At 38.3% G+C, this 27,607-nt stretch overlaps 1 protein-coding gene across 1 annotated transcript; it reads right to left on the reverse strand.

The window, feature by feature from the left end:
* Positions 1–1,739: 1,739 nt before the first annotated feature.
* On the reverse strand, positions 1,740–16,814 carry rorca (RAR-related orphan receptor C a). The gene is made up of 10 exons (XM_028444548.1): positions 16,517–16,814; positions 9,388–9,473; positions 9,080–9,221; positions 8,056–8,496; positions 7,851–7,972; positions 6,927–7,059; positions 6,121–6,228; positions 5,872–5,982; positions 4,366–4,478; positions 1,740–4,256 (listed from the first exon to the last, which is right to left on the reverse strand). The coding sequence occupies exons 1-10, from the start codon at positions 16,521–16,523 to the stop codon at positions 4,095–4,097; spliced, it is 1,425 nt and encodes a 474-aa protein (XP_028300349.1). The 5' UTR covers positions 16,524–16,814; the 3' UTR covers positions 1,740–4,094.
* Positions 16,815–27,607: the final 10,793 nt, after the last annotated feature.

Raw genomic sequence — 27,607 nt, forward strand, 5'->3', positions numbered from 1 at the left:
AATTAGAATAAGCAGTGATTATATACATATTTCAAGGTATATACAGAATATACAAGAAAATATACATTTTTAATAATATGATTACAATGATTTTGATATAATAAAAGTATTTCTGTAAATGGTTGACTTCTAAAACAGATATGATGCATTTTGAGGACAATTAATAGAATTTTGTTCTTTTTTTTTTAAGTGAACAAATATAATGAGAGACTTAATTCTAAAATAATCGATTTTCTTGTCAATACATATGTGTTATTTAATCTTGGTTTAAATTGTAAGGGTTTTTTTCAGTTCAGTGAGCTGTTTCTTCTTTCTTTAATTGGTAACCTTGCTTATGTAAATAAATTAATAAATAAGACTATTGTCTTATTTATTAATTTGAACACATATGTGTCAAACTCAAGGTCCGGGGTGCAAATACTGCCATTTAGAGCATCAAATTCAGCCTGCTTGAGAAAGTAAAAATGCTAAAAATAACAAAAATCATGTCGTAATCGACCAACTAAATAAGTTGTAGATCATTCCAGATCCTCCAAATACTAAAAATCATTTAAAATCCACAATATTTGCAGTTGTTATATCATCAATCTCAAATTAATTACACAAATTTTCCTCAAAATCAGGCACGTACTTTACCATGTATATGTCATAAATGCGTGGAAGTGCAAACCAGGGCACATTAATGTTGAATTTGCTTTTTCCAAACTAAAGTCTGTGGCCCACTTAAGGTCAAACTGGTCCATATTTGGCCCCTGTGAGTTTGACATCCCTGGATTAGAGGATCACATTATCAATATTCACTGATAATAAAATAAATAAATACAGTTAGTTTTTGAAGGCATTCAAACCAATGCCTTCTGAAAGTAGATGTTGTAAATATGTACCAGTTTTATTTATAAATTATGTTTAGTAAAATTATTTCAAAATATACCATTTAAAATGCTTTTAATTTAAGTGTTACTTTGTTTTTTCTGTGTAAACTCTCTAATGTAACCACATTGTAGTTGTTTTGGTTATCTTTTAACTATGTTTGCTGTACAGTTCTGTGATATTTTAAATGCAACAACCATTGATTCAATGATTTGAGAATGTAAAATGCCTTTTATCTGGGTAGTGCTTTGTGAACAAGCAGTGATGTCAGGTCCAAAGATCAGAGCAGTTAAGAACCAGTCATAGTGATTTTCATCATCTCAAAGCTCTGATTGCGACTGAAGCTTTTGCACATCAATTTTTCACTCGCCTGTGTGTTAATATTTAGTTTTTTTTTCTTTTGTAAATATGCAATGTGAAGTGTCTGAGTTCTGAGAAACTGAACAGACATGACAACCATTTTCATTTTGTTGTAAAAAGACCTTTATTACGTACATTCTTCGATCCACATTTAGTTTCACCATTGTGCAATAACACTTCAGTGTTAAAACCGCATAGGCTTTATATCCATGACATAAATCATTTCATATTAAAATTTATATTGATTCAATGACAACAATATTAAAATAGAGTGAAAATAAACGGAAAAACAGTGACAAAAAAAGGACATTTTAGGGAGACATATTTAAAAACGCTCTTTAAAAAAAAAAAAAAAAATAGAATTTCAACTCTCCAGGACAAAAAAACAAACACTAAACTGATGAGAAAATAAAATGGTACATATATGGATGACAATTATGCGACAAAAGATCACAACAAAACCAACAATGAGAATATTCAGAGATTATAATCCATCTTTTTATATTTAGCTTTTATATCCTATTTAATCTATGACTCAAACTCAATTGCAGTAAATGATAAAATATAAGGGGGGGAAATCTTTGATACTTTTGTCATTAAAACATTCACGAGAACATGTACTGTACACAGTGTTCGAGGTTCAAAGGACTTCTATGTTGGTGCATAACTGCAGACACTGTAGGACAGAGAGCCCAGCTAATCTCCCTGAGTGACTCTGAAACAACATGTAAGTGCACATCTAAAGTGAACCTATGGAAATCTACCAGTCAAACATTCTGAGGCTCTGCACACAAAGGATTGCACTCTGTTACAATCTTTAAAAACGCCACCGGGCCATTTCAGGTGATCTGCACAGACTTTATGTAATCCTAATGTATGTGTTGTATAACTTATTGTGCTGTGAGCTGAACTGTACTGGAGTGCATAGGAAAAAAAACACAAAAGGAAAACACCCAGTCCATGGAAAAAAAAAAAAAAAAAAAGGCCCAGCATGCTGAGAACAATGGGAAAGACAATATTGCACAATCCCAAAATGCCACCGTCTTTAGTACCAAGACAAAAGGTTTGACCCCTTCATACTATTGGTGTATTGCAAACACTGACCCAGCAGTGTGAAGCAAATGTAGCTTATTACAACTAAAAACCTACCTCTTTCATGTGATTGTCTTGAATGCTTAAATTAGACACAACTTTGATGTGTTTAATAAATTACTGCTCAGAAGAAAAGAAAAAAATGGGGGCTCACAAAATTCCAAGGCTATATCAAAGATTACGCTTTCATCCGTTTTTTTTTTTTAGAGACTATAGAACTTCCTGGACCAAAAGGCAGAACCTAAAGTCAGAAAGGATGTTCTTAGGATCCAGGATTTTATAAACAAACCCATCCTTGCAGCATGAGAGTGTAAATACAAACTCAGGTAGGTAGTAGGTAGCAGAGCGCCAAACCGTTTCTGTGCTATGTGGAGCGTGAGGTGGGTGAGGTAGTATGGGAGCGGTGGGAGAACTAGTCACAGGACACAATGGCTGCCACGTAATCTGCCCGACACTGGAGCAGTGAGAGTAAATCCTTTATCACTAATGTTTCAGAAGCTTTAAAACACAATCATCCATCCACCTGTCTATCTATTCTCCTGCCTATCATCTGCAACAAAAGCAGATGGTGAAGCAGGAAGACACACTTACTAACACCTCACAGTGGTGCCTCCCAGTGCCATGGCAGCCCAGCATTGTAGACTACCAGTACTGTGACCAATGTTTCATAGGTGGCAGTTTAAACTTGTGCCAAACAGGTCACTTTTGGTTCCAACAAGGGCTTGAAAGTGCTACTTATTCTGAATTTTCTTTCTTTTTTTTACACCTAAATCTAACTGCTATCTTTCCAATGTGGACAGGCACATCTATTTAAGAAACCTGAGCACAATGGTACAATCCTCCGTCTTCCTTGTTTTGAATATATAATATAAAGAAATGTGGACATCTTCCTTTCTTTCATCTCACTATGCGTGGCATTTGTAAAGGGTAAAGTTACTAGGACTGAGGTCATTGATTGCATTCATACACACAAAAAAAAGCTCACATCAGCATCTGTGGGTGTGCTAGTAAAAAAAAAAAGAAGAAGAAAAAAAACCTACAAAGTCAGCGTAAGTGCTCCATCTTGTGCTGTGTGTGCATGTGGACGCATTGGCTGCAGAAACGGAACACCTGCGGCATGATGAATACACGTGAGAAACCTAGTCTTACTTTGAGTTTGATCATGGTCCCTTTCAACAGTTTGTTCACATGTTACACAAAACTGCAATATGTGGGTGCTACTGAAAAATACTGAGTTAATACCAACAAACAGCCATCGTTTACTTCAAATCTCCACAGAGCTGGTGAGGATCTTAAGTATATATACATTCTACATGGGAGCCTTAGGGCTCGCTGTGCTGAATGGTAAAAGGGAAAACTGGGGGTACATTCAACAACAATAGCTTACAGGAGCTGTTAGAACTATTTTCTAAAGGATTTCAACTAAATGAGAGGTTAACTGTCATCCCATAGAAAAATATTTTGTACAAATGTTGTAGGCTACATCTAAAGCATTCTTCTAACTCCGTTAAGAAGAATTCCAACACACACCCTTACCAAGCAGCAGTTCCTACAGTGTAGTAGTTTGCAAGGGCTGGCTTGCAGGGCAGGGTAAGCTACTCCACATGGTTGGGAGTTCAGAGGGTAGAGGAGGAGTCTATGCTAAAGTGTAGCGATCAGGATTGTCACTGCTGGCTGGTTTAGTTTCAGCTGGATGCCACTTTTCTCTCTTCCTCCTCTTCCTACCCCTCGTTGTTTAATAACTTGAAGAATTACACATCAGGTAAATGACACTAGCCTTCTGTGGAGTCCGGGAACGTTAATTCACTGCCAAAAACTTCCCTATAAAGAGGAGGGAAGGTGAATGCTGTCTCAGGATGAACCAGGCGGAAAAACTCCAACTTGTCGATGTGGAGGTTGCAAATGGACTTCATTATGGGAAGTTTGGACACCATCTGAAAGAGAAAATGCAAAAACGTAGTTATGCAACTGTCATAACTAGTGCAGTAACGCCAACAGCGCCCCGCAGTGTTTGTACTTGAAACAGCAACAGCATGCATTTACCTTTGCAAGCTTTTCCTCTGGAGCTCCATGTTTTTGTAAGCAGCGCTGCAGAGCAACATAGACTTTTTCCTGCAACTTCTGCACCTTATGCACGTCGGTCAGCCACGGTCGGTCTGTAAAGGAACGCAGAGGATTAATTACACCAAAAGACATGAGGTTTTTATTGCATTGATACTCACACAATCAGAACAGGGACGCAGTGGAAACATTTGGCATACAGCTGACTCACAATTAAAGCACAATATGTACTGCCTATGTGCCAGCCACTGGTTTAATGAGCAATGGTTAACAGTGCACACCCAATCTAAGTTCAGAACGCAATGTAGCAAGTTGCAAATAACTCCTGGTACTGTTGTAAAGTTTTTGTCATACCTACTTCATTTAAAATGTTTTTTTAGACCTAAAAGTGATTATCTAGTTCAGTGGTTCTCAACCTTTTCAGCCTGCAACCCACAAAATTAAGGTGCCTGAAGGTTGTTGAACACAGACATGAACATTTAAATAATAGTCAATTTGCTCCATGGTGTACTGTATAGTCATTTTAAAGATGTAAATCCTTGGTTAAATCAGAAATAAAATGGGTTAAAAATGACAAAAATTGGTTAAAAAGGTGGTGAAATGGGATTTTAAAAACCATAGAAATTGGTTAAAAGTTGCAAATTAGAGTTACCGAAAACGGACCGAAAAAGTGCTAAAAAAAAAAAGGGTTCAAAGTGTCAATATTGGAACAATTAGTAGAAAGAATTAGTTTAAACTGGCAAATAATGGGCATGACACAGTGTGAATGTGGTTAAATTGGAAAAAATAAGCACGAAATATGGTGAAAAGAGGTGAAATGTGACATGGATCAACCAATGCAACCTTAGGTGGTGGAAAGTGCCAAAAGTGTCTTGAAAGTGGAAAAAATGTGCAGAAAAAGCATTGAAATCTGCAGGAGAAGTTTCAAAAATGGGAATAATGTAGCAGAAATGCATTAAAAAGAGCAAAAGTATGGCAAGAATAAGTGATGAAAAAAGGTTAAAATATAGCAAGTTTGGTGTAGTTGCAGAAAAATTCTAAAAATAAGCAAAGAATAGGCTCAAATTGTTAACAAAATATTCCTAGTTTCTCGAAGGCATCTGGCAACCCCCTTCCAGTGTCTCGCAACCCCAAATGGGGTCCTGACCCCAAAGTTAAGAACCCCTGATCTAGTCGATGACTTAAAATTGAGAAAACAATCACCTTGGCATGCTAAGTATTAATATTTAGGTAATTTGGATTTTTAAAAATTGCAAAAATATCCCCTTTATACATGAATTGCATTTAATCAAAAAAGTGATGAAAAAATGTCCTGACTCAGCTGCTCTACATCAAACATACATTTCTACATTTTATTCTAAACAAGTTCAATAGGTATTAGGGAGTGCTGGTAAATGTTGTTTGCCGTTTCCTGGATGTATGACTTACTGGTTTGACCAGTTTAGTTCTTATCAACTTGTCATTCAGCTAAGAAGCGCGTTATCTAACCTGGGGACAGCAGCACGGCGGCGCTGAACAAAGCCATCTCCTCCTCAGACATCTGGATACGGCTCAGGCTCTTGGCCAGGTCAAAGACTGCGTTCACCAGGTCGTCACAGCCTTGTTGGAGAAACAAAATGTAAAGAGAAAATATAAAAATTTGACAAACAGGACACGGGAAGGAGTCTTTAACTCTTGCACATATAGAGAAAGACAAAACAAGCTGAAGGCAGGAAGAAAGATGATGATTTCATTTACCGAGAGCTTTGAAGAGCTGAGCAGAGGCAAACTTTCCATCAAAGAGCGACGTGTTATTGATGGGGTTGTAGGCCCGACACATACGGATCAGAAGAACATCCATGCAGCCTGTAGACGAACACAAAGATGACTGTTAAAGAAAAACAAAACTTCCAAGATGCTGTTTAACAGAAAACGGAAACAAATTGGCACAAATGTGTGTTACGATGACACGCATGTATACAGAGTGCTTTTGCTGGAATAAACAATAGCTTCATATTCTAAGCTGTGTAACTGGATACTGAGTAATCAACAGAATAATTAGGTTCATGATCAAACACGAGCACAACTCAAATAAATATTTTCTAAATCCAGGTTCTTTGTACACAGCAGATCACCTCTTTTTCTGCTTTAAGCTGATTATTAGTAGTTTAGAGGATTTTATTGACCGCACACGGAAGTCCTCAGTTTATTTACAAATGAATGATCAGTTACACTGCGTGGAGTGAAATTGAATTCTCCACAGAAGAAGCTGAACAATGACATAAAAATGGCAAATCCTTTGAAGGTAATTACCCACAAACATTTTTAAGCCTCATGGCAAACATGTGATGTTGAAGTGCTTTGAAGTAAGCCATTATTGAGGAGTAATATACTGTTCATATGACAGCAGCTATCTTTAACCCAGCTACAGGCTAGCAGAGTAACGCGCATAGCAGTGCCTGAACAAAATGTGCCAGGATGATTTTTAGCCCCTGGGCGGCGTTTGTGTGTGTCTGTGTGTGTTGCTGTGTATGTGCAAGCGTTTGGTCATGTCATGCACTGACCTGCTTTGAGCAGGATAATCTGATCGTTCTGACAGAGGTCCATGAAGCCAGAGATGCGCTTGGCAAACTCCACAACATACTGGATTGCGTTGGTGATGTGGAGGGCACACTGTTGCCACATCACCTCTGCTGACTGAATGAAAAAGAGACACACAGAAATAGACTGTGAAACACACACCAAGATACAATCCAAAATAAATTCATCATACACAGATCATTTACTTCAGTTTAAGGCTGCACGGGTAATCCATATAAAATGTGATTATTTATTAAGGGGGATTTTTATAAAGTCAAAATCGGAAAATCAATTTTCCCGTTTAATCATGTGTAAGCATAGCAAGAGTCTCTTTTTCTTTACATTCTGTTGGAAAACTGGTTTCAAACACATGTTTAACGAGACAGACCCCCGCTAATACCTCTTCTTTTTTAAATGTGAATTTTGTTTTAGGTTTTTTTTTTCCTAATGCAAGGTTCTCTTTTTAAAAAAGCTGAGGGATTGATATTTGGTGAGGTAGGTTGTCATTTTATCAAACCCACAGGGGATTTAACATTGTTTGTTAAAGCTTTGCAGTTGCACTTTATTCCCAATATGGAAATTTGTTTTCACTTTTTCAATAATAATAATGAAAAAAAAATACTAATTAAATCCAGTCTTTTTTTTAATTTGAAAAAATAAAAAATACCGGATTTAATTATTGCAATCGATTTTCGATTCCAATTTCATTTTTTTTTTTTTTTTTTTTAATGAAAAAAAAAAAATCAAACATGGAATTGAAAATCACATTTTCAAAGTAAAAATTTGGGATTTTGTTTAGAGCTAAAATTGTGCAGCCTTACTTCAGTTAACATTTTTGCTCTGGTTATTTTTTGGTTTTGTTTTTTTTGGTTTTTAATTTTCATGGTTTATCATTCTGCTTTATTTACCTTCATCTGGAAAACTCGAGTCTCCTCTGGGCTATACAACGTCCAAGCCAGTCTCTTCAGCTCATCTGTGCTGTACTGGCTTGTCTCAACATAGGACTTCAACACACTCTGGGTCATACGTTCTAAACAGAGAAAATATGTTTTTTTTTAAATATAGCTTTGGTGCATCAAGTTCAAAACTAAAGTATGGGTAAATAATACTGACCGATGTCGAGGAGAGAGCAGCCCTCCGGCACTGGGTTTAGAATAGCATGTGAGAAGAGTCCAGAATCATGCAGCAGCTGGTACTCGTGCTTAATGCTTTGGTTGGCGTCGACAAAGTCAAAGTTGGTTTGTTCTGGAGAGCTCTGAGAGGACGAGCTGCTGCCTCCACTTCCACCCAGCATGTCCAGGTTACAGTAGTCGCTGCCTGCGTCTTCCGGTGTTAGCGGTAGGTCGAAGAGCAAACCTTCCGGTAGCGTAGTGATGTCGTCCAGGTCGCTGAGCGTGGCGCCAGAGCCTCTTCTGTAGGTGCGGCCGTGGTCCACCAGGTCGCCGTTGCCTTCGCGGGCATTGGCAAGAGCACACTCCTGTGTTTGCTGGTGTTTCTGGACCTCAGCGTACAGGCTGTCCCGCTGCTTTTTTGACATCCGTCCAAATTTTACAGCTGCAATGTCCAAAACAAACATCATACATTAATAAAATTATTTGTTGACAGTGAAACAAGGATTACTAGAAACAATGAACAATAGAAAATGACAAGAAGCATAAGCAGAGTTTGTGCAATTTTCCCAAATTTGAATGTACAAAATATATGAATTAATTTGTTGTAGATTGTGTAACATGTTTTTTGTAGTATAAGTTTTCAGTGAAACATTGCCAAACTTATGATACTTTAGGTTGGTTCTTCTTCTATTGCGCAAATCTTCTTAATAGTGTAAATGGTGAAGCGACACTGCGCCCAGATGGTCATGTATGGTACTGCAGCAAAAATGAATCAGAAATTGGCAGCACACCTGATTTTAACATTAATGCAAATTTTTGTCATCAACTTTATTAATTATGTTACTAATCATTTTCACATTATTGAATATGTTTAACACCTTGTGGTTGGCGCGAATCTCAAAACATTCTATATATTTCATTGCACTTTTTCTTTTGCCTCCCCCCGGAAAGAATCTCAAACTTCACCTATGGCATAAGGTGACTATATTATTAGCTAGTTCAATATAGCTACATGCTAAACTTACCATCGCGACTCATTCCAAGCGCGAGACACTTCTGCAGCCTGCAGTGCTGACAACGGTTACGGTTGGTCCGGTCGATGAGGCAGTTCCTCTGTCTTGAGCAGGAGTACATCGCATTGTTTTGCTGGCTGCGGCGAAAGAAACCCTGCAACACAAAAATGTTGAGACAATCAGACGAACATCTAATGATGGCTGCACTTATAAACAAAGGACCTACAGGTGCAATGAATGAATGATACTTTCTTATCGATAAGCAGTTTGCGTTGTTTTTTAATGTTTACCATATGACTAAGAGATGATCAATAGCTCACCTTGCATCCCTCACAGGTAATGACACCATAGTGGATTCCTGATGACTTGTCCCCACAGATTTTACAGGGAATTACTTCTATTTGAGCTGTAAGATAGAAAAAACACAAAAAATGCGTGAGTCAAGTGAAATGATCAAACATTAATAAAGATTGAATTACCTATTGACCAATTATAGAAAGGAAAATTAAAGTGTTTAACACACACACACACACACACACACAGTTTTGAACCTAAAGTCCAACAAAAGACATACAAAGACTTCAATTTTGGAGGATTTATTAAAATAAATAAATAAATAAATAAATGCGTTTTTGATGTAAGGAGACAGCAGTGCAACCCTTTGAAAAACGGTGTGGGGGGTGGCTTGGCTGTTCCTTGCCAAATATTACAACCCAATTAGGGATCAGTTTCAAACTCAGCCCACAGGTATGTAATGAGTATTGGGTTTGTTCTTGTTAGGCTTGTATACAGCTTAAAGGCACTTTATAGGCCTCTAGTAATAGAAACATCACAACTAGAGTGACAAGGGTTCCCGTATAGGGATGTCACAAAACAACTTTTTTATTTCAGACATGATACCGATATTGCAGCCTTGCATATCGGCCGATACCAATAAATGATCCGATATCAGCATGAAGATTGAGGTTACATTAATTTTAAAATACTGTAGATATTATGTTGAAGGTTAAAATGTATGTAACCAATTGGTTAATAATAAATGGATCCGTTTTTCACTACAAAAGCAATTATGATTTTTTTATTAAAGAAGAAGAAGGAAAAAAAAAAGTATGTATGATTCATGCTGATATCAGATCAATATTGGTAGCAGCCGACACGCAAGGCTGCAATATTGGTATCATATCAGAAATGAAAAAGTTATATCAAGACATTCCTAATTGCTACCTTACAGTGTTGTTCTATATCTGCGTTAGAATGGCCTTCTGATTATTTCAGACTACAGCACCTCCACTTTATGCAGCTGTAGAACTCCCATAAATGAGTGATGGGTAACACTGGATGCCGGAGATTCCACAGTACAGTGAACAGGCGTCAACTGAGATGCTTAGTCAGCAGCTAAAATGCGAAGCTTAATTTTACCGCCGTCAAAAAGCATTGCACTTTTTGAAACTTAGCAAAGAGGGATAATGAGAATGAGTCCGATAGTGTTACCAGACAGTGAGGAAACAAGAGAAGTGTCAGGAACACAAAGGAAACAGTGTAGAAGACTATGCATTATACACCTTGTGTTGGATGTGGAAGCCTGAGCCTTCTTACTGAGAACAGCCTGTTCTTTTCATTATGTTGTTTATCTAAGTAGCTGGGCCTCCTCAAGCCCAGAATAGCAGGTCAATTGCATTAGCTGAGGCCCAGGGTTATAAAGTTTCACAGCTCTCTCTCCCTCCCTCACACTATCACTTATCCTGCAGGAATCAACAAATGTTTGCAGGTTAACAAAAGTATAGCACTACTGTGTGTGAAGTGAACACTCACAGGATTTTGATTAGACGCTACAAAAAACAGTCTTTGAGCACAATTTGATTTGTCTCAGGCTCCAGGGTGTACTAAACCCTTTTCTGTTGAGCAACAGAACATTAAGTGTACTGTAAATCACAAGAATTGGTTTAGCTGGTCTTCACTGCACTTCAGAAAATTGCTTTTTTTCTCTTCTTCTTCTTCTCTTCTTTTATGAACAAACTCACAACTGACCAATCACATGAGTCATGGTGCGGGGGAAGCGACGTGTCATGTGTCACAAACTGACGCAAACAAAAAAATCATAAAATAAAAATCTTCACTTGGGTGAAGTGGGCACATCAGGAATTTCAGTTAAAGAGATTTTGCAGGCTTAAGGGTGAGATATAAATAAATAAATGGTAATGGAAATCTCTGTTGCTCCGTTTATCGTCTCCCCCTTTAGCGCCTCACTCCCCGCCCTTCAGCCTGTTATATAACCACAGTCTGGCCGCATTCCACGAACACACACTCATTCAGAGGTGGTTGTCCTGGCAACAGCGCCGTGATCCGTCCTCATCCGCTGGCACTCCCATTGGCTTACGAGAAAGAGGCTTTGCCTGCAACTCGCTGCCTCACCCGCCCGTCAGCTGAGTGGCACAGTCAGACCCAGCAAAGCAGAAACTGCTCCACTGACACAGTTTCCCATTCAGCAAACAGGGAAGTGCTTGTAGCTGGCAACCTCACAAGGAACACAATCGGGTTTCGTGCAGATTTAAGGTGGAACTAAGCCGTACTCAAATTGTAAATAAATAAAGGATGAAATCCAAAACTCCCCCAAATCAGTAACACTTGATTATTGAGTGGAGAAAACAGCTTGGCAGGGGATTTTACAATCTGTGCAACATCTGGATAGAGTTAGAGAAACATACATGTATCGTAAACTACAAGGACAGTAGGCTATAAGTACCAGTAGAACATTGCTAATGGTATCTCATAACTTGTTGCAGCATGTAAAGTATTTGAGTGAAATTTCAGCTGCGGCACCATAAATCTATTTTTACTTGAGGACAGTTGTGCCGTGAAATTGCTTGGGCCCGTCTGGTCTGTTAGGTAATAAACGTACACAACACTGTAGTCAAGTATATTGTTCCACAGTAAAAAAAAAAAAAAAAAAATCTTGTAATACATTTAATGTGTTTTCCAAATAGGCTGCTTCTGATTTCTTCCCTTTGTGTGTTGCAGTGCAGCATTAGTGGTGGAAAAAAAAGCACTAATCCATCTTCCAAGAAAAATTCAGAAAAGAAGAGAAATAGTCCTTTAACTTAACTGATGAATGTACGTGTGCTTGTACAGTCTAGTCAGTGGTTCCCAACCTTTCCTGTCTTGTATACCCCTTGAGCCTTTTTGTCATACCATGAGTACCCCCTCTCTCATACATGTTCATGATTCTCCAAAAGTAGAACATAACTGAATATTTAACGCAAGTCATTTTATTTCATCTTCTTAAACTGAACAATTAATATTCAGGCATTATCTTCTTATTTAACTCAAATTAAACATAAAATCACGTTGCCTTCAAGGCAATAAAAATGATAAATATAAGAAATTATATTATAGTAAACATTTGTATTATTAATACTAATATATTATGATTATATTGTTATTAAAGAAGAATAATGAAGTTGAAATTAGAAAAAAAAAAAAGTAATATAAATAAATACAAAACAAATAATTAACCTGCCTGTGTTATATATAACTTTTATGACATTTACCACAAAATGTCCCCTTTAAACAGGCATTTAAACTTTAAAAACAAGTCACTGCGCACACGTACCATTTTATTGACGAACTTATGAAATGACTGAGAATATTTTTTTATTATCTTGGAAATAAATTCTTAATTTTTCCACGTACCCCTAGGGGTACGCGTACCCCTGGTTGGGAAACAATGGTCTAGGAAAATGTCACACTGGACAGAGATTTAATTTGAGCAACCGTCTGGATTCTGATGGTTTCTAATAACCTAGCTGTCACCTTTGTGTGGGCACAGAGGTTGCATCAGAAAGCACAAGCTAATAAAGTGTCCCGTGAGTTCATGGGGTAACGTAACAGTCCTGTCTGTCACTCAGTCATCCAATCAGCTCGCTGGCTATAGGTCAGCATTTTCTACAGCAGCGGGACTGTAAACTCACAGCCTGGGAGACTTTGTTCCCTCATCACAGCTAATCAAACACAGTCCAATGTCCTATTTACCTTGCATTTACCTGACATACAAGATACTCAACCTACATCCCAGCTCCCATCTGGAGCCTCACAGATAGTGGATATATAACTACCATACAGTTTATCCTGTCAAGATAAATTAGCAACAGTAATATTAAATAACACACAGTCAAGCCTGTGGTCCAAGATTTCCATAAGGTGCTTTCCAAGATTCTCACATACCGTCCAGAGCAAGGCCTCCCATAGCAACTGGTTTCTATATAGCTTCACTTTATGATATGTAATAATGGGTTCCCACTCACTGACCTACCTAGGCAGCACAGATAATGCATTGTGCTCTGACTGTAATGCAAGGCATTTAAAATAAAATGAAGTCTTCCTCCTGCACAACAATTTCTGACATTACCACAAATGTCACAAAATACATGTAAATGTGCACACATTGTATGTCTCAGACCTGACTTAAATCTTTAAGTTACATTCTAAAACTAAGTGTCAACATTTTTGTGTGGACTTTTTAAAAAAAAATTTTTAAAGAATGCATATCAAAGCACCATTTTACTGCATTTCTGATCATTTGTAATAAATGCAGAACAACAGCCCAGTGTCTGCTGAGAAACCTGATTTAATTCAGACTATGTCAGTGTGATTAAAAAAATGATGAAGTGCTTTCCTGAAACCATGCGTGTTGCTCCAAGATCAAACCAAAGTGAGCCACTGCTACAAGAGCAACACCTGATGCAGAATTTAGGGAAAAATCTTTAATTAAAAAAAGCAAAAAAAAAACTGTCGTCTTTTGGTGCAGCAATCAAAATCACCTTGAAGAAAAAATGCATTTACACCGGCTTAAATGTCGCTGACCCTTATCCGTGCAGAAAAAGATATGACGTGTCAAAAGGACACTTTGTATGAATACGCCTCGATAAATGATAAGGGACAAAAAATGTCATATTTATTTTAAAGTAATGACCGTTTTGCGCGGCAATCCAAAAAAAAAAAGTCCCCATCATTGTCAGTATTTCTATTAATTGCTGACCATCGTACAGGTTGTATGTAGAGTGCAAACTTTTAGATACAGGGTCAGGAACCGAGCACGCAGCTATCAGAGTGAAAAAGGGCATCTTGACACACAAAGCGTAACTTGCCGTCAACTTCCCCAGGACAGATAATGGTTCTGAGGCTGAGCTCAGCACGGCGATGTCCTTGGAGACCAGGGAGATGCTATTCCTATCTGCAGCCTCAATGCTTTAGATCCTAAAACAACTGATCTGCATCACGGGCCTGTGCACACGCAGCTCTGCACACTATTAGAGATTAAAAAAAGCCACAAAAACAGTGAACCAAAAGCTGTCTAATTATGCTTCAAGCTGCATCATTAATGTAACTTTAACCAAGAGATTATTAGACACAATGGAGATAGACAAGGGACATGCAATTTATATAATAGCATGGGGCAGAATAATGTGATTATCTAATCTGAGGGCCACATTATGTCATTTTATATGTTATTTTTGGAGTCATTTTTGTGTAATTTTCTTGTTGTGTGTTTTTGTGCTGTATATTTTTCTTGACATGTGGGTGTATTTTCTGTGTTGTTTTGTATGCTTTTGTGTTATTTTTGTAGATGTCTAATGAGTTTTGCACGAAATGTTGTGCATTTTTGTAATTTTCATGTTTTTTCTAATGTTTTCTAATCTGACGGTCACATTATGTCATCTATATGTTTTTTGGAGTCACTTTGGTATGTTTTTCTTGTTGTGTGTTTCTGTTCTGTATATTTTTCTTGTCATTTTGAATATTTTAGTGTATTATTGTTGTTGTTTTGTATGTTTATGTTATTTTCATGTATTATTGTAGTCATCTAATGTGTTTTGGGAGTCATCTTGTGTATTTTTGTCATTTCTGGAGGTTTTTTCCACGTGTTTGTGTTGTCCTTTTGTACCTTTATGTCATTTTGTGTCATGTTGTTTTTGTTTTCTGTCGTTTTAGAGTCGGTTTCTGCATTTAATGTCTAGACATTAAGCTTTTAAATTATACAGTAGGTTTAAAAAAAAAAAAAAAAATGAAAAAACCCCAGAGGCGGATGAAAGAAATTATTTTAATAACCAGTAATCCAACAATTTCCAGTCCATCTGTCTGTGCTCTACTGGAGCTGAACTGGAGCGGTTCACTTCTGTTGACCAAAGTAACCTTAGATGGCAGAGGACGATGAGCTTAACAGATCCCTGCTGAGCTTCAGATTCAAATGCAGGCTTGCTGTGCCCATATCCTGCTTGTTACCACACAGTGAGGCGTGGCATCACCGTGGTGACAAACACACACAATGTGTTCAAAAATATTAAAACCAATACACATAAGGAATATAATAATTTTGCCCAATAATAGTGTCAACAGTAGTAATTTTAATGAAGCCATGGCTGCTTTTCTGCTCCATCTAACATCTAACAGCAGCTCTGTGCCAACTCATCAGTGATGACGGTGGACTTTGTCCTCTGTGCACACAAACGGGGCTGTAATCTCCAATGACAGAAGTAGGTCAATGGTGCACCTCCTCTTTTCTATATCAACCCTTCACCCCATCCCACAGACCACCACCATCACATTTGCTTTTATCCTGAAAAACAAACACATGCCAAAAAAAAAAAAAAAAAAAAAAAACTAAAGTCGAAAGATTGGCAAATACACAACAATTAAATACAAACTCTGAACATCCAACAGAGAAAACTAAAAATGATTAACAGATGTAGATTGTATTTAGGGTAAATGTGACATAGGACTTAGGGCGACCGTGGCTCAGGTGGTAGTGGGTCGCCTTCTGATCGAGAGGCTGGGGGGTTCGATCCCAGTACCTGACTATGTGTCGAAGTGTCCTTGGGCAAGACACTGAACGTGAAAGTGATTGGGTGAATGAGCTGATATGTAAAGCGCTTTGAGACTGCTTCAGTGTGGTGATAAAGCGCTATATAAAATCAAGTCCATTTACATAGGGAATAATTACAAATCAAACTATACTTGTTGAATGGAAATACGTCTGTTTGCAGCTTTTCTTTATTGACAGCAAATGACCCCCCCCCCCCCCCCCTCCTCTCTCTCTCTTACATAACCATTCTCCCACCGGCGAAAATAAAGCTCCCGGTCGCGGCTGCATCGCATTTCTCAGAACTCACACCAATACGACAAAACTTGAACATACATGTTTAACTAAATATGTAATAATAATAATAATAAATAAATAAAACAGTCTTTATAGAAAACATTCCAAAACTTTGTGCAATATCATACACAGGCTCACATTCTGCATCAAGTTTGATTAATTCCACTGCCATTTTTTCTATTTCAGAGGAATTCAATAAGTCCACACTTTAAGTATTTCACGTCCGAAGCACTCAAGTGCAAACTTGTAACCACTAAAATACACCAAATGCTACCGTAATGTTTCTATAAACTTACCTCTCATGTTGACGATAAAGTCTTTTCCTTCGTGTCATAAAACTCTGTTGTTGGGTTAAAGCAGAGACGCGCTGGACACGACGTGGACTTTTATTCGCCCCAAAAAGTGGAGCCCGGTGGAAAAAAGTCAGAACAAATCCTCACATGGGTTTTATTTATCTGTGTTTGACCAAAGCTAGGAGGATAAAAAGCTGAGTGTTCACTAGCTCAGAGTGGACCAGTGAAGTGCTGGAGCTTCTTCTCTCTTCTGCTGCTGCTCAGCGTCTCGCTCTAACCCAGTTTCAGCGCGTGGACTACACATGATCCTCCGCCCGCCGCGTGCCCCGTGAGCTTACGCGCGCGAGATTTCACCCCCTCCCTCTTTTCTCTTCGCGCGCGCTCGGAGGACTCTCGCGTGCGTGGGAAAGTGTGGCAGTGTGTCAGTTGGCGTGGGAACTGTGGAATAAAGGGGGGCTTATGGAGGCGCCACGAGACAACAACATGGACCCCGAAGAAGAAGAAGAAGAAGAAAAAGAAAAAGAAGAAGAAAAAGAAAAAGAAGAAGAAGAAAGTGTTTCTATCTCTGCTCCAAAAATGGCAAAATGAATGCAATCACAGACAGTTCCACCATATTGTCTATAGATATGAATAAGCATGATATATGTCTATGCCAGTGATGTGCAGTGAGGTTCATGATGTGAGGTACATGTTCATAAATGTATATATTTATGTACAACAGAGAAGCTGAAATGTGCGACATTTTTTAAACGTTATTTCATTTTTGTAAATAAGAACCACTTATTTTCTTGTACTTTTACTTTTTTTATTCCATTTTATTGTGCTATTGTAGATACTGGCTGGCCTGTGGACTGGTTTTGGCGGGGGCCTTACAAAGCGGGGGTAGCGGTTAGGCTGCACATTAACACTTCATCAAATTTTAATCGTGATCACGATTTTGGTTGCCATGATTGAATAAACTTGATCGTCTGCAATATTTACAGTTATAATACGAAGTGTCTATAGTTCCTGACTTGGACCTCAGACGTGCACACAGCAATGCTAAAGTGTGTGAAACTCCCTTATTTATCCATGTAATGTGCATGCTAGGTGGCTACGTAGAACCTTTCTTCTTCTCTACTTCCTCTCAATCCCTCCACTGCGTCTCCGGTCCATCAAAAATGTTGTGGACGTGAAGGAGTGTTTTCTTCTGTCCTTCTCCCACCTCTAATAGGAGTCGTGACACTTGCTGACATGACTCTTGTACAGCATTATTTTGGTGTTTTGTTTACCTGCACTGGCGCGTGCCTGTGATGTCATCTATTTGCGACAAGAACCGCAGTTTGCCGTCTATACTGTTTACACAGTGGCGAGACAGCGGAGCGTCACCGGGTTTCTCACTTTGGAAGGTGGTCTGGGATTCTTGCGTTTTTACCTCATGAAAACCCCGGCAATAGTAGCATCACATTCTACTTTCAGACGACCAAAATAGCTGAATAACTGTCACTGCTTCTATTGTCCCACCCTAACTCCATCTTCCCTGTTCCTTTTTCCCTTACCAGGGTGTAACGCTGCCCTCTCTTTTTATATTCTTCCCTTTAATACAGTTTTTCTCACCCTTCCTTAGGGAGGGCTGGTGATGGTCACAATGAAATAAATGTATTTGTTTAATTTCAATAATAAAACATGCATAGCTGTCGCAAAAAGATTGCACTATGTAGTTTTGACCTTCCATAGCATGTGCAGACAAGGTTATAAAAGAAAAGAAAAAAAAAAATTAATTCATTCCATACTGTTCAATAATACAATAGCAAAAAAAAAAACACTCACAAAATGTCAGCATGTGTGATACACGCGTAATCCAACATGTTGTTAATATAAAGCGATAAAGCATGGGCGTGTGCCGACTGGTGCTCAGTCAGTGTGTTACAGAATAACGTCACAGTAGCAGGTGAAGCACAGCTTTTCCCTGCCTCCCCTCCTCCTTCTCCCGTGGATTTGAACAGGAAATGTGTGATTTTGACCATAAAAGTGTTGAAGACAAATTCATAGAATAGTCAAGTGGACAAATTCATTTTTTTATCTTATCATTGTAAGTATTTTACATGTCATGATGTAAGGTAAGGCTCTCCCTCCTGTGTTCTGTGCCCCTTCTGACTGCACATCTGCATATAGTCCTACCTGGCCCCAACTCTGCTTTCCCATATAAAACCACAAGGGAATGATAAAATAGACACACATTTTTCAAAAATTACGATAGGTCCATGCTATGAGAACCTATAGCCCATAAATCACCCTGTCTTAACATATCTATTGGCTGGATATAGACTTTCAGTGAATAAAGAGGGTATTTATATTGTATTCAAGTTTTTTTATGTACTCTGGTGTCACAACTTAGTGTTTATTGGAACAACTTCCTGCATAACAGATTCTTAAATAGATAAAATGCAAATAGCTAGGTGCAGCACACATGCTTAGTAAAGCTAAACAGGAGGACAAAATCTCTTCATTACCCTAAAAAATTGTAATTTTTAAAACCTGAAAACCAGCGCACAATTATTACATTCAACAATGACTTTTTTTCATTAGATAAAAGGAACACAAACGTTAACATAATACATTTGATTACGTATGATGGAACTGCTGTCATTACTGATTAGCCATTTGCTATCTTACTTCTGCTATCCTACTGGAATCTGCTTTTATTAATGTGTGCACTGCCAACTATGGTTGATTACAGGTCCATGATATTTGTATTTATACTTCCTCTTGCTGTAATATTTTTTTTTTTGTTTGTTTCTGCTATTCCACCAAATCGTATTTCTCTGACAATATGTTAAATATTGTTTATTTCCTCATCGTCGCTCCTTGGACAGGATGCTAATCCACCTCCATTGTATAAACAGGCATTCACACTCACAGAGGTATTCACTTCAATGTATAGAATCCAATTAGCCTAGCATACATGTTTTAGAACTGTTATCCCAACATTTTCACCTGCTATCCCAATGGTTTCATAATAAAATATTAAAAATAATTTAGCTGGAAGTCAATTAGTTATAGCAGATCAGCATTAGTCACTTTAATGTCGGAACGTACAAGTCCAACAAAGCCAGAACAATTGGTTTATTGATTGGTTGACGCCTTTACTCACTGAATGAATAATACAAACACTGAAAGGAAACATCGTAATTAAGCTGGTACTCCATAATACTATAGTTTACTTTGTGGTTTTGGTTCTCCTTCTGTAGCATTGTAAATATTAAAAAAAAAATGCAATAAGCAGAAGTAAAGAAGCCTTTGAAAGATGAAAAACAATGTCAAAATGTAACTATTAAATCTAAATAATAATAAAAAAAAAAGCATATCTCAAAAAGGTTCATGTTAGATGAAGAAAAGTGTGTGTTTGCAAAGAAATAATAGTGTTAAAGCAATGCAAGAGGAAAAATCTGAAGTGATCGTGTAGATGTTCTGTGTTTTGAGAAACATTTTAAATTCAGTAACATTAAACATAATTGCCTTAATTTCTAGCTTTTATCAAAAGGCTAATTTTCATTAAAGTTCTCAATATTCCACTGGGTCCTTCTTTATTTCAGCCGTTATTTTTTTTTGCTGAGTAGGCGTGCATAAAAACACCCTGACAAAAAAAAAAAAAACCCCAGCTCCACACAAACACTGCAGCAGTATTACCAGCACTAATTAAAATCATTGATTTGCAAGCGTGGGCAAGATGACGAGAGTATCACGTAACTTGAGCACAGTTATGAAATGAGGAGAAGAAAGAGATTATGGTAAGTAGGTTAGTGGAGCAACGCTGAGCTCCCACACCCCTCCCTTACTCATCATTCCTGTGTGGTGAAGCTCTGTCTTTATTTTCCACAGTGGACACGTTGGTCCTGCAGATGAAAAAAAATCAGTCTAACCATAAATCAGTGCATTATGTCACTGTAGTCTTTAGTGCAGGGCACATGTATGCTTATTCTCTGCAGTTCATGGTTATTTGATGATCACAGCTGCAAAACAGTTCATAACAAAAAAGAAAAACCTTGCATACATCGGAAAGGCAGTAATATATTGTTTTACAGAATGCAGGAAAATGCAGGGACCATATGCAGGACATTTTGATTTATTCCAGTCCGGATCAGTAAACTTCCCTTTCCTCCTATTCAGGTGGTTTTGTTAGTCTTGATTGTTTCCTTCCCGAGTTTCACTTCTCAGGATTATTATTATGTCCCACTGTCATCCATGCTGTAACAAAGCAACACGTCCAACCATCCGCTGTTTGCCTGCTACGTCACTGACCTCCTGACCCTGAATCTTACATAACCACAGCAATGGCCAAATTAGAACACAGAGCATGGAAAGAAGGAGGAGCTTACAGCTCAAATTCAAGCATGTAACTCAGCCAGCTTTTCTAGATTAGAGCAGATGGAATAAGCGCTTGTGTGCGTGTGTGTGCGACAGAAACACAGACGATTAACATACACAACACAGGTTATAGCAATGTTGAGAGTATGATTTAGTCACATCGCCGTGCACGAATGCAATCACAATTTAAATTGCTGCAAAAGCCTCTTGCTGCAGCATAATGTCCTGTACGATGAGACTATTTTTGGATCCAAGCTCTGGCCTCCATAATGCACCCTCTTCTCCTCTCTCTCCCTTGCTAAACCCCTCTCCCTTCTTCTCTTTCAAATGCTTTTTAATCTCCACCTTGGACTCCGTGTGTGTTGCTGTAATCTAGTTTCACCTGCACTAAATATACATCAATAGGTCAGTGTGCCAAACACCTTCTTCCTGTTCATCCTGTTGGTGATCTCTCTCTTTCTCCTCAGCATGGAGGATGACCCTGCGTGTAAATTAACGCCAGTGTCCCTCGCCAAAGAAAAGTTATAAATGCACTTATAAATCTAAAAAGATGTTCAAACACTAGTTTTTTGACAGGTTTTTTTTTTTGTTTTTTTTAAGGTGAGCAGGATATTTTTTTGAAAACACAAGCTCAAATGTTTGTCAAGGAACTGTTAGCATTCCTACAAGATCTGAAACTGTTTTTAATTATATACTGCTCCAAAACCTTCAACCATCTGCTCAGCAAAGGATTATCAAAGTCAAAGCTCAAGAGAGATATTCAGTAGTCTTGAAATAGCAAGTGTGTGTTTTTAGTTGAAGTGTAATAGATGTTATTTTCCAAGTAATTACATTGTTAAAAAAAAAACGAAAAAAAACAACAATTTAGCATTTTGATTAAACTACTAACACAAATATTTGAAGAAATACAGTATATACCGGCATTTATGCAATACCTGTTAAACTAGAGGTTCTCAACCTTGGGGTCACAAGACACTGCGAGGGGGTCGCCAGACGACTTCAGGAAACTAGGAATAATTTTTGAACAATTTGAGCCCATTTTTGCTTATTTTGTCCCTTTTTCTACACGAAACGTTTCATATTTCTAACCTATTTTCATCACTTTTCTTGCCATATTTTTGCTCCTTTTAATGCATTTTTTCTACATTACTCCTATTTTTACGACATCTTCATCAATTTTCAATGCCTTTTCTGTAAAATTTTTCCACTTTCAAGACATTTTCGGCACCTATAAATCCTTTTTACCACTTTTGCCACCTAATGTTACATATGTTGACCCATTATTGTAACTTTTAACCTCTTTTCGCCATATTTTATGCTTAGTTTTGCCGATATAACCACATTCACGATTTGTCATGCCCATTATTTGTCAGTTTCTGCCACATTTAAGTCAATATTGACACTTCAAACCCTTTTTACCACTTGTTCTGTTCTGTTTTTGGCCACTCTAATTTGCAACTTTTAACCAGTTTCTGTGGTTTTTAAAATCCCATTTCACAACCTGTTCCACCATTTTTGATCATTTTTAACCTATTTAATTTCTGATGAGAACAATGATTTACATCTTTAGGATGACTATTTACTATGGTGCAAATAATAATAATCAACTTCCTGAATAACAGTTTAAATTATTCAGATAAATAAATAAATATGGTTATCAGAGATTCATAGAACAATGGACCATCGTTTTGCTGACTTTATGGATGGGCCCCAAAAATCTCTCCCCTTTATTCCCCCTTATAGATGACCCTGTCTCCACATGACTGTTCTTCATTGTTCATGTCTGTGTTCAATCACCTTCAGGTACAGTGGGGAAAAAGTTTGAGAACCACTGCGTTAAACTGTATTTTTACCCCTGTACCCCATTTTGTGTATAACAGATTAATCGCTCACTTTACACGGGTTTGTTAGTATTACACTGCAAACAGTTTAGGTGCTCATCTGTTCACCAAACATTATGGAGTAGATAGATATAGATGAGATATGGGAAAAGATGAAATGATGAATAGATGGGTGGATAGATAGATGAAGGACGAACGGATGGAAGATAAGAAAAATGAATAGTGTAGGTTTATTGTTTTTGTTTGTTTAAAAAGGCTCTTTCTGAAAAGAGCTTGCTACAATATAATCACCAGATGAAGGTTTATCGAACTGAAGCAAGGCCAGCATTGTGATTCATCCACATCTACCAAACCAACAGTATACCACACTAATGGTAGCACCGAGTCCTTGTTACAATACAAGAGGATGTTTTTTGGAAAAAGACAAAAAATGCAGTGACCACAATAACCATACTTACAAATACTTACATACTGGGTATGACCTTTTTTTTTTAAAAAAAAATGATATAGAATTTGATTTAATTTTATTTGATTTATATTGATCATGTAAATGGCAACTTAAAAACAGTTTCAAATAAAATAAAATAAATTGACATCAAGAAATAAAACAGTATCTTGCATCTTTCAAATTCTTACACATCTCAGTTGACATGAACACAATGTTATATAATGAAGATTTTTTTAGTTAATGTATTTGAAAGGCTACAAAAATAACACTTGAATTTGATAACACATGATCATGTGATCAACACATGCTAATTGCTCATTTCTTGCCACACATAAAACATGCATATTTAACCTGTACATTGGTGGTTAAATGAATCTGTCCCCACACAATTAAAATCTCTATTTCCTGCCAGAATAGTGTTTTTGTTGGTTTAGTTTTCTTAGCAGGGATTTAAAACTTAAGGTTAGCCACAGGTGCAGGAAAGTTGATGATCTGTAGATGTTGCAGGAGGTGAAGTAGGAAAGTGGCTGTCATTGCACAACGCGATTTATTTTAGGTTAACAATTTGTTAGATATTGATTTTATTTGTGATTAATCATTAATAGCTTCTGTAAAAAAAATAACTATTTCTTTCAATAGTTTTTTAAAAGCTATAGGGAGCCATTGCATAAGAGTCAAAGAGCCACATTAGGCTCCAGAGCCATAGAATGCAGACCCCTGGGTTAGGGTTAGGGTAAGTCTGAATGCGATTGGTTTATTGAACGTTGAGCGCTGCCCCGAAATGCAGGCTGCAGTCAGGGGCTTCTCCATAGGTCCAGTCCCATGCCAAATTGCCTCAGCAGGCCAATCGTCGTAAAGGTGGCGCTACAGCGAGCCTCTAAAGTTCAACATTTCGAAAAATTCCCAAATACCGTAGAAACCTTTGTGCATTTAAACCTATCGATCAAAAATTAAGCATACAGTGCATCAATATATTTTACTGTTCAGTAATGTAAACGTACTTGCAAACTCTTGCTGAATACATCTTCCTAAATACTTGCTTGTTGCTTAGAATTGCCAAACATTGCCTGGCACCAACCAGTGCTGTGCAGGAGCTGTACTTTAATATTTTCATTCTCTTATTTGCTGCTGATACCAAAGCTGTTGGAATTTATCACCCATAGATGCCCAGTAGCCTCACAGCCTGTCATTGGGACTCTATGCTGTGTATTTGATCCTGACAGGTAATATTTAAGCAACAGGCATCCAATTAACATTGACATTTACCATGGTGTTTCTGAACTCACGGTTTATCCTGATGGCTGTCCATATCGTTCTTTTTCCATCTTGATAAACATGACTGGAGGGAGAAACTGCAGGCATTTTCATAGCTGTGACAATGGTCTGATAAAAAAAAATGGAGGAATAAACATCCATTTAGTAAGTTTTATAGATAACGCTATAGCAAAGATTGTAGAGGAGATTGTGTTTTTAATATAAAAGTTATATCCTGGGGAAATAAAATGATTGCAGTGGTTAGTGCTTAGGGTCACATTCATCCTTTCCAAATGGAATTATTTCCTTCACCGTGGAGTGCAGAATTTCCAGATAAAGAAACCTAAACACACACAGACACACACACACACACACACACACTCAGTGACGTTGCTAATGTATATAAAAGACAATTATATCCAACCTTTCAATAATGGATTTACATAGCCAGACTGTGGATATGAATAATTACAATTTATTTATTTATAATAGACTTCCAGAAACAGAAATGTTCGTACATTAATATGGAAGTGGGTCCATTGAATGTTATTAACGCCGTCGCCAATCTATTCATTTTGTACTTTGTTGCTGGAGATGTCACCTTGTCTTCAAAGATTATATTTGACATTTTCAATCCACATGCACAATCTGTAGCTGTGACTACTACTCTCTAGTCTTTTTCCCACTAACTGTAGTTACTGTTGCATCGGTGAAGATCATCTAAAAAGGTTATGAATCGCTCTCTAAGTGTTGGGGCCCAAGAACAGCTAGAATCAGACGTTTCAAAGAGCCTTGGCTTGTTCAGTATTTTGTAGGGTGTAGTTAAACAATGTGTCACTATTTATGTTTGAGATTCTGAATGTGACACTGAGGCGACACAAAGATCCAGTTTCACATTTTTGTCTGTCTGTTTTATCAGCTACAGAAACCATCATCCATAGATCAGACTCTTTTTTTCTAGAACAAGGTTACAGCAGACAAATGAGCAGAAGATGTACTTTATGTACTGCTCAGTTCATTGAAAACTGTTACATGGCAAAAAAAGGGAATAAGGAAAAAAAAAAAATATATATATATATATATATATATATATATATATATATATTTAAGTATAAACATATTTGAACAATTTTGTCTTTCCAAAAAATATTGGTTAAATAAACAATAGAATTTAAGGTGTCATTTTGGTCATAATCTTGTAATAACTATAAATGGAAACAAAACAAAAGATGAAATGAGCAAGAGAAAGCATAAAAATAAAAACGTCACTTGTGCTGCCATATAGGGGTAAGGAGGCGGCACTCCCCCCTCAAATTGCCCTGCCAATCCCTACAATTTTAAACTCACATCAACACCACCCTCGGAGGGAATGGCCTCTGCCCTCTACACTAGGGAATTAATGAACCACATACACCTTTATCCACGAGGGTTGGGCGGGTAGGCATTGTTGGTTTAGGGTTGCTGGTCAGATGCAGACACAGGGTTTATTTGGTCAAAGGGTTTTGGGAAGCAGACATATCTGAGATTCACTGAGACACACAAGCTTTCAGCTTGTGTGTCTCAGTGAATCTGCTGTCGTTCAGTGGTCTCAGAACTTTGTATGTTGCTGATAGCAGTAGTAATAACAGCAGAGTCTCCTCTGGCAGAGGCCTTGGTGAATGCTATAGTGCGGTAGTATCTGGTTTGCTTAGGGCAGTCTGACCAGAACTGACCAGGAGAGAGTCCTGTAATCACATATCAGGGGTGGTCTCCGCGGTGGGTTGCCCCAAGGTAGGGTTGACCAGTGTGGGGAGTAGGCACGGTGGCCTGGGCTGATGCAGGGTTGTGTGGCTGTCTGGTTGGGCTTTTCTTGGTATCTGCGGGCCGATGGGTGGGTGGGTCCAGGCGCCCGTGGCTGGGGGCTGCTGCAGTGCATCAGGTGCATAATTTTGGTGTGTGTCTTCGGACAGTTGCGCGTTGGTGATGGGCGTTGCCCCGGTGCTTGTACTGTCTGGTGGGCGGCAGGACCTGGCTTGCTGTCCTCGCACCGTCTGGTGCTGTGCGGCCCTACTGGATGGCAGCTGGTTTGATGGTTGAGGGTTCCTGGCACCAGTGGGGTACCCTCGGGGGCCTGGTGGGCTCTGCAGGTGGGGTTGGCCAGAAAGTGATCCTTCAGGACAGGCAGCGCAGGCCATGCACTTACATGCCTGTAGTGCTGCGGTCTCTTGGTGGGGCACGAGCCACACACCGGCATGGTGGGCAGTCTGGGTGCTCATGGAGGCCTGTATATTATGATCGCTGGGCTCATTGTGCTGGCATCAAAAGTGGAGAGTGATCTGGAACACTCTGGGGGCTAGGCTGGTGCTCTCAGGTGCTGGTGTGGTGGTATGTGGCCTTTCCCCTGGTGTCCCTGTGCCGGGGCTATCTGCCACCGGTCCTGCCTCTGAGCCAGTTCCCTCTGCTGGCTCTTGATCTCCACATTTGTCACCAGACTGGTTCAATAGAATGCACCCCACAACACCATATGCAAAATAGTAGCATCACATCACATTTTCAGTACAACCAATATAGTTGACTGTTAACAACTCCTTTCATTGTCCCATCTCCCTCTTCCCTTTTCCTTTTCCCCTCATCCAGGTGTGTAACACTGACCTCTCTTTTTATATCTTCCCTCTAATAAAATTTAGCTCACCCTTCCTTAAGGAGGGCTGGTGATGATCACAGTTATGCAATAAAATAAATGTATTTGTATTTGACCTACGACAGCATGTGCAAACAAAGGGGAAAAAAACTGTCACACATAGACAGGATACCAAGCCGATGTCCCAACAATCTGAAGATGACACTGAAAGAAGATCTGCTGTTTCCAGTATTAGCTTCCATGACAACAGCCTTGCAGGCACTGAGACCCCATAGCTTGCCGGTCGTCAATCATCTGCACTGAAGGTGAGGTTTACATCCGCAAAACACATTTGTGCATGCAAAGACACACAGTTAAGTGGCAACACATATGTTAACACATGTTGAGTCAATCTACACTATAATACATTATCACAGGTGCACAGTTACATGCATGGATGGACATGCTTATCTTCACATTGGCTGCTGGCGAAATCCTATTCACTGAAGTAATGATGTAACTAAACAATGTGATAGACATTAGGGATTTTAAAATGTTTGTTCTTAGCAATTGTTACCAGGAACTTTATTAAATCTGGCTGAAAA

This window comes from Gouania willdenowi, chromosome 4, assembly GCF_900634775.1.
Source record: "Gouania willdenowi chromosome 4, fGouWil2.1, whole genome shotgun sequence".
NCBI classification, from domain to species: domain Eukaryota; kingdom Metazoa; phylum Chordata; class Actinopteri; order Blenniiformes; family Gobiesocidae; genus Gouania; species Gouania willdenowi.

What these genes read in the sequence shown, in the direction of transcription:
- rorca (XM_028444548.1), bottom strand. An exon ending in GATTATCCTGCTCAAAGCAG is followed by an intron (nt 6,229 to 6,926) that starts GTCAGTGCATGA and finishes GTTCGTCTACAG; the next exon opens with GCTGCATGGATGTTCTTCTG. An exon ending in CAGAGGAAAAGCTTGCAAAG is followed by an intron (nt 4,257 to 4,365) that starts GTAAATGCATGC and finishes TTTCTCTTTCAG; the next exon opens with ATGGTGTCCAAACTTCCCAT.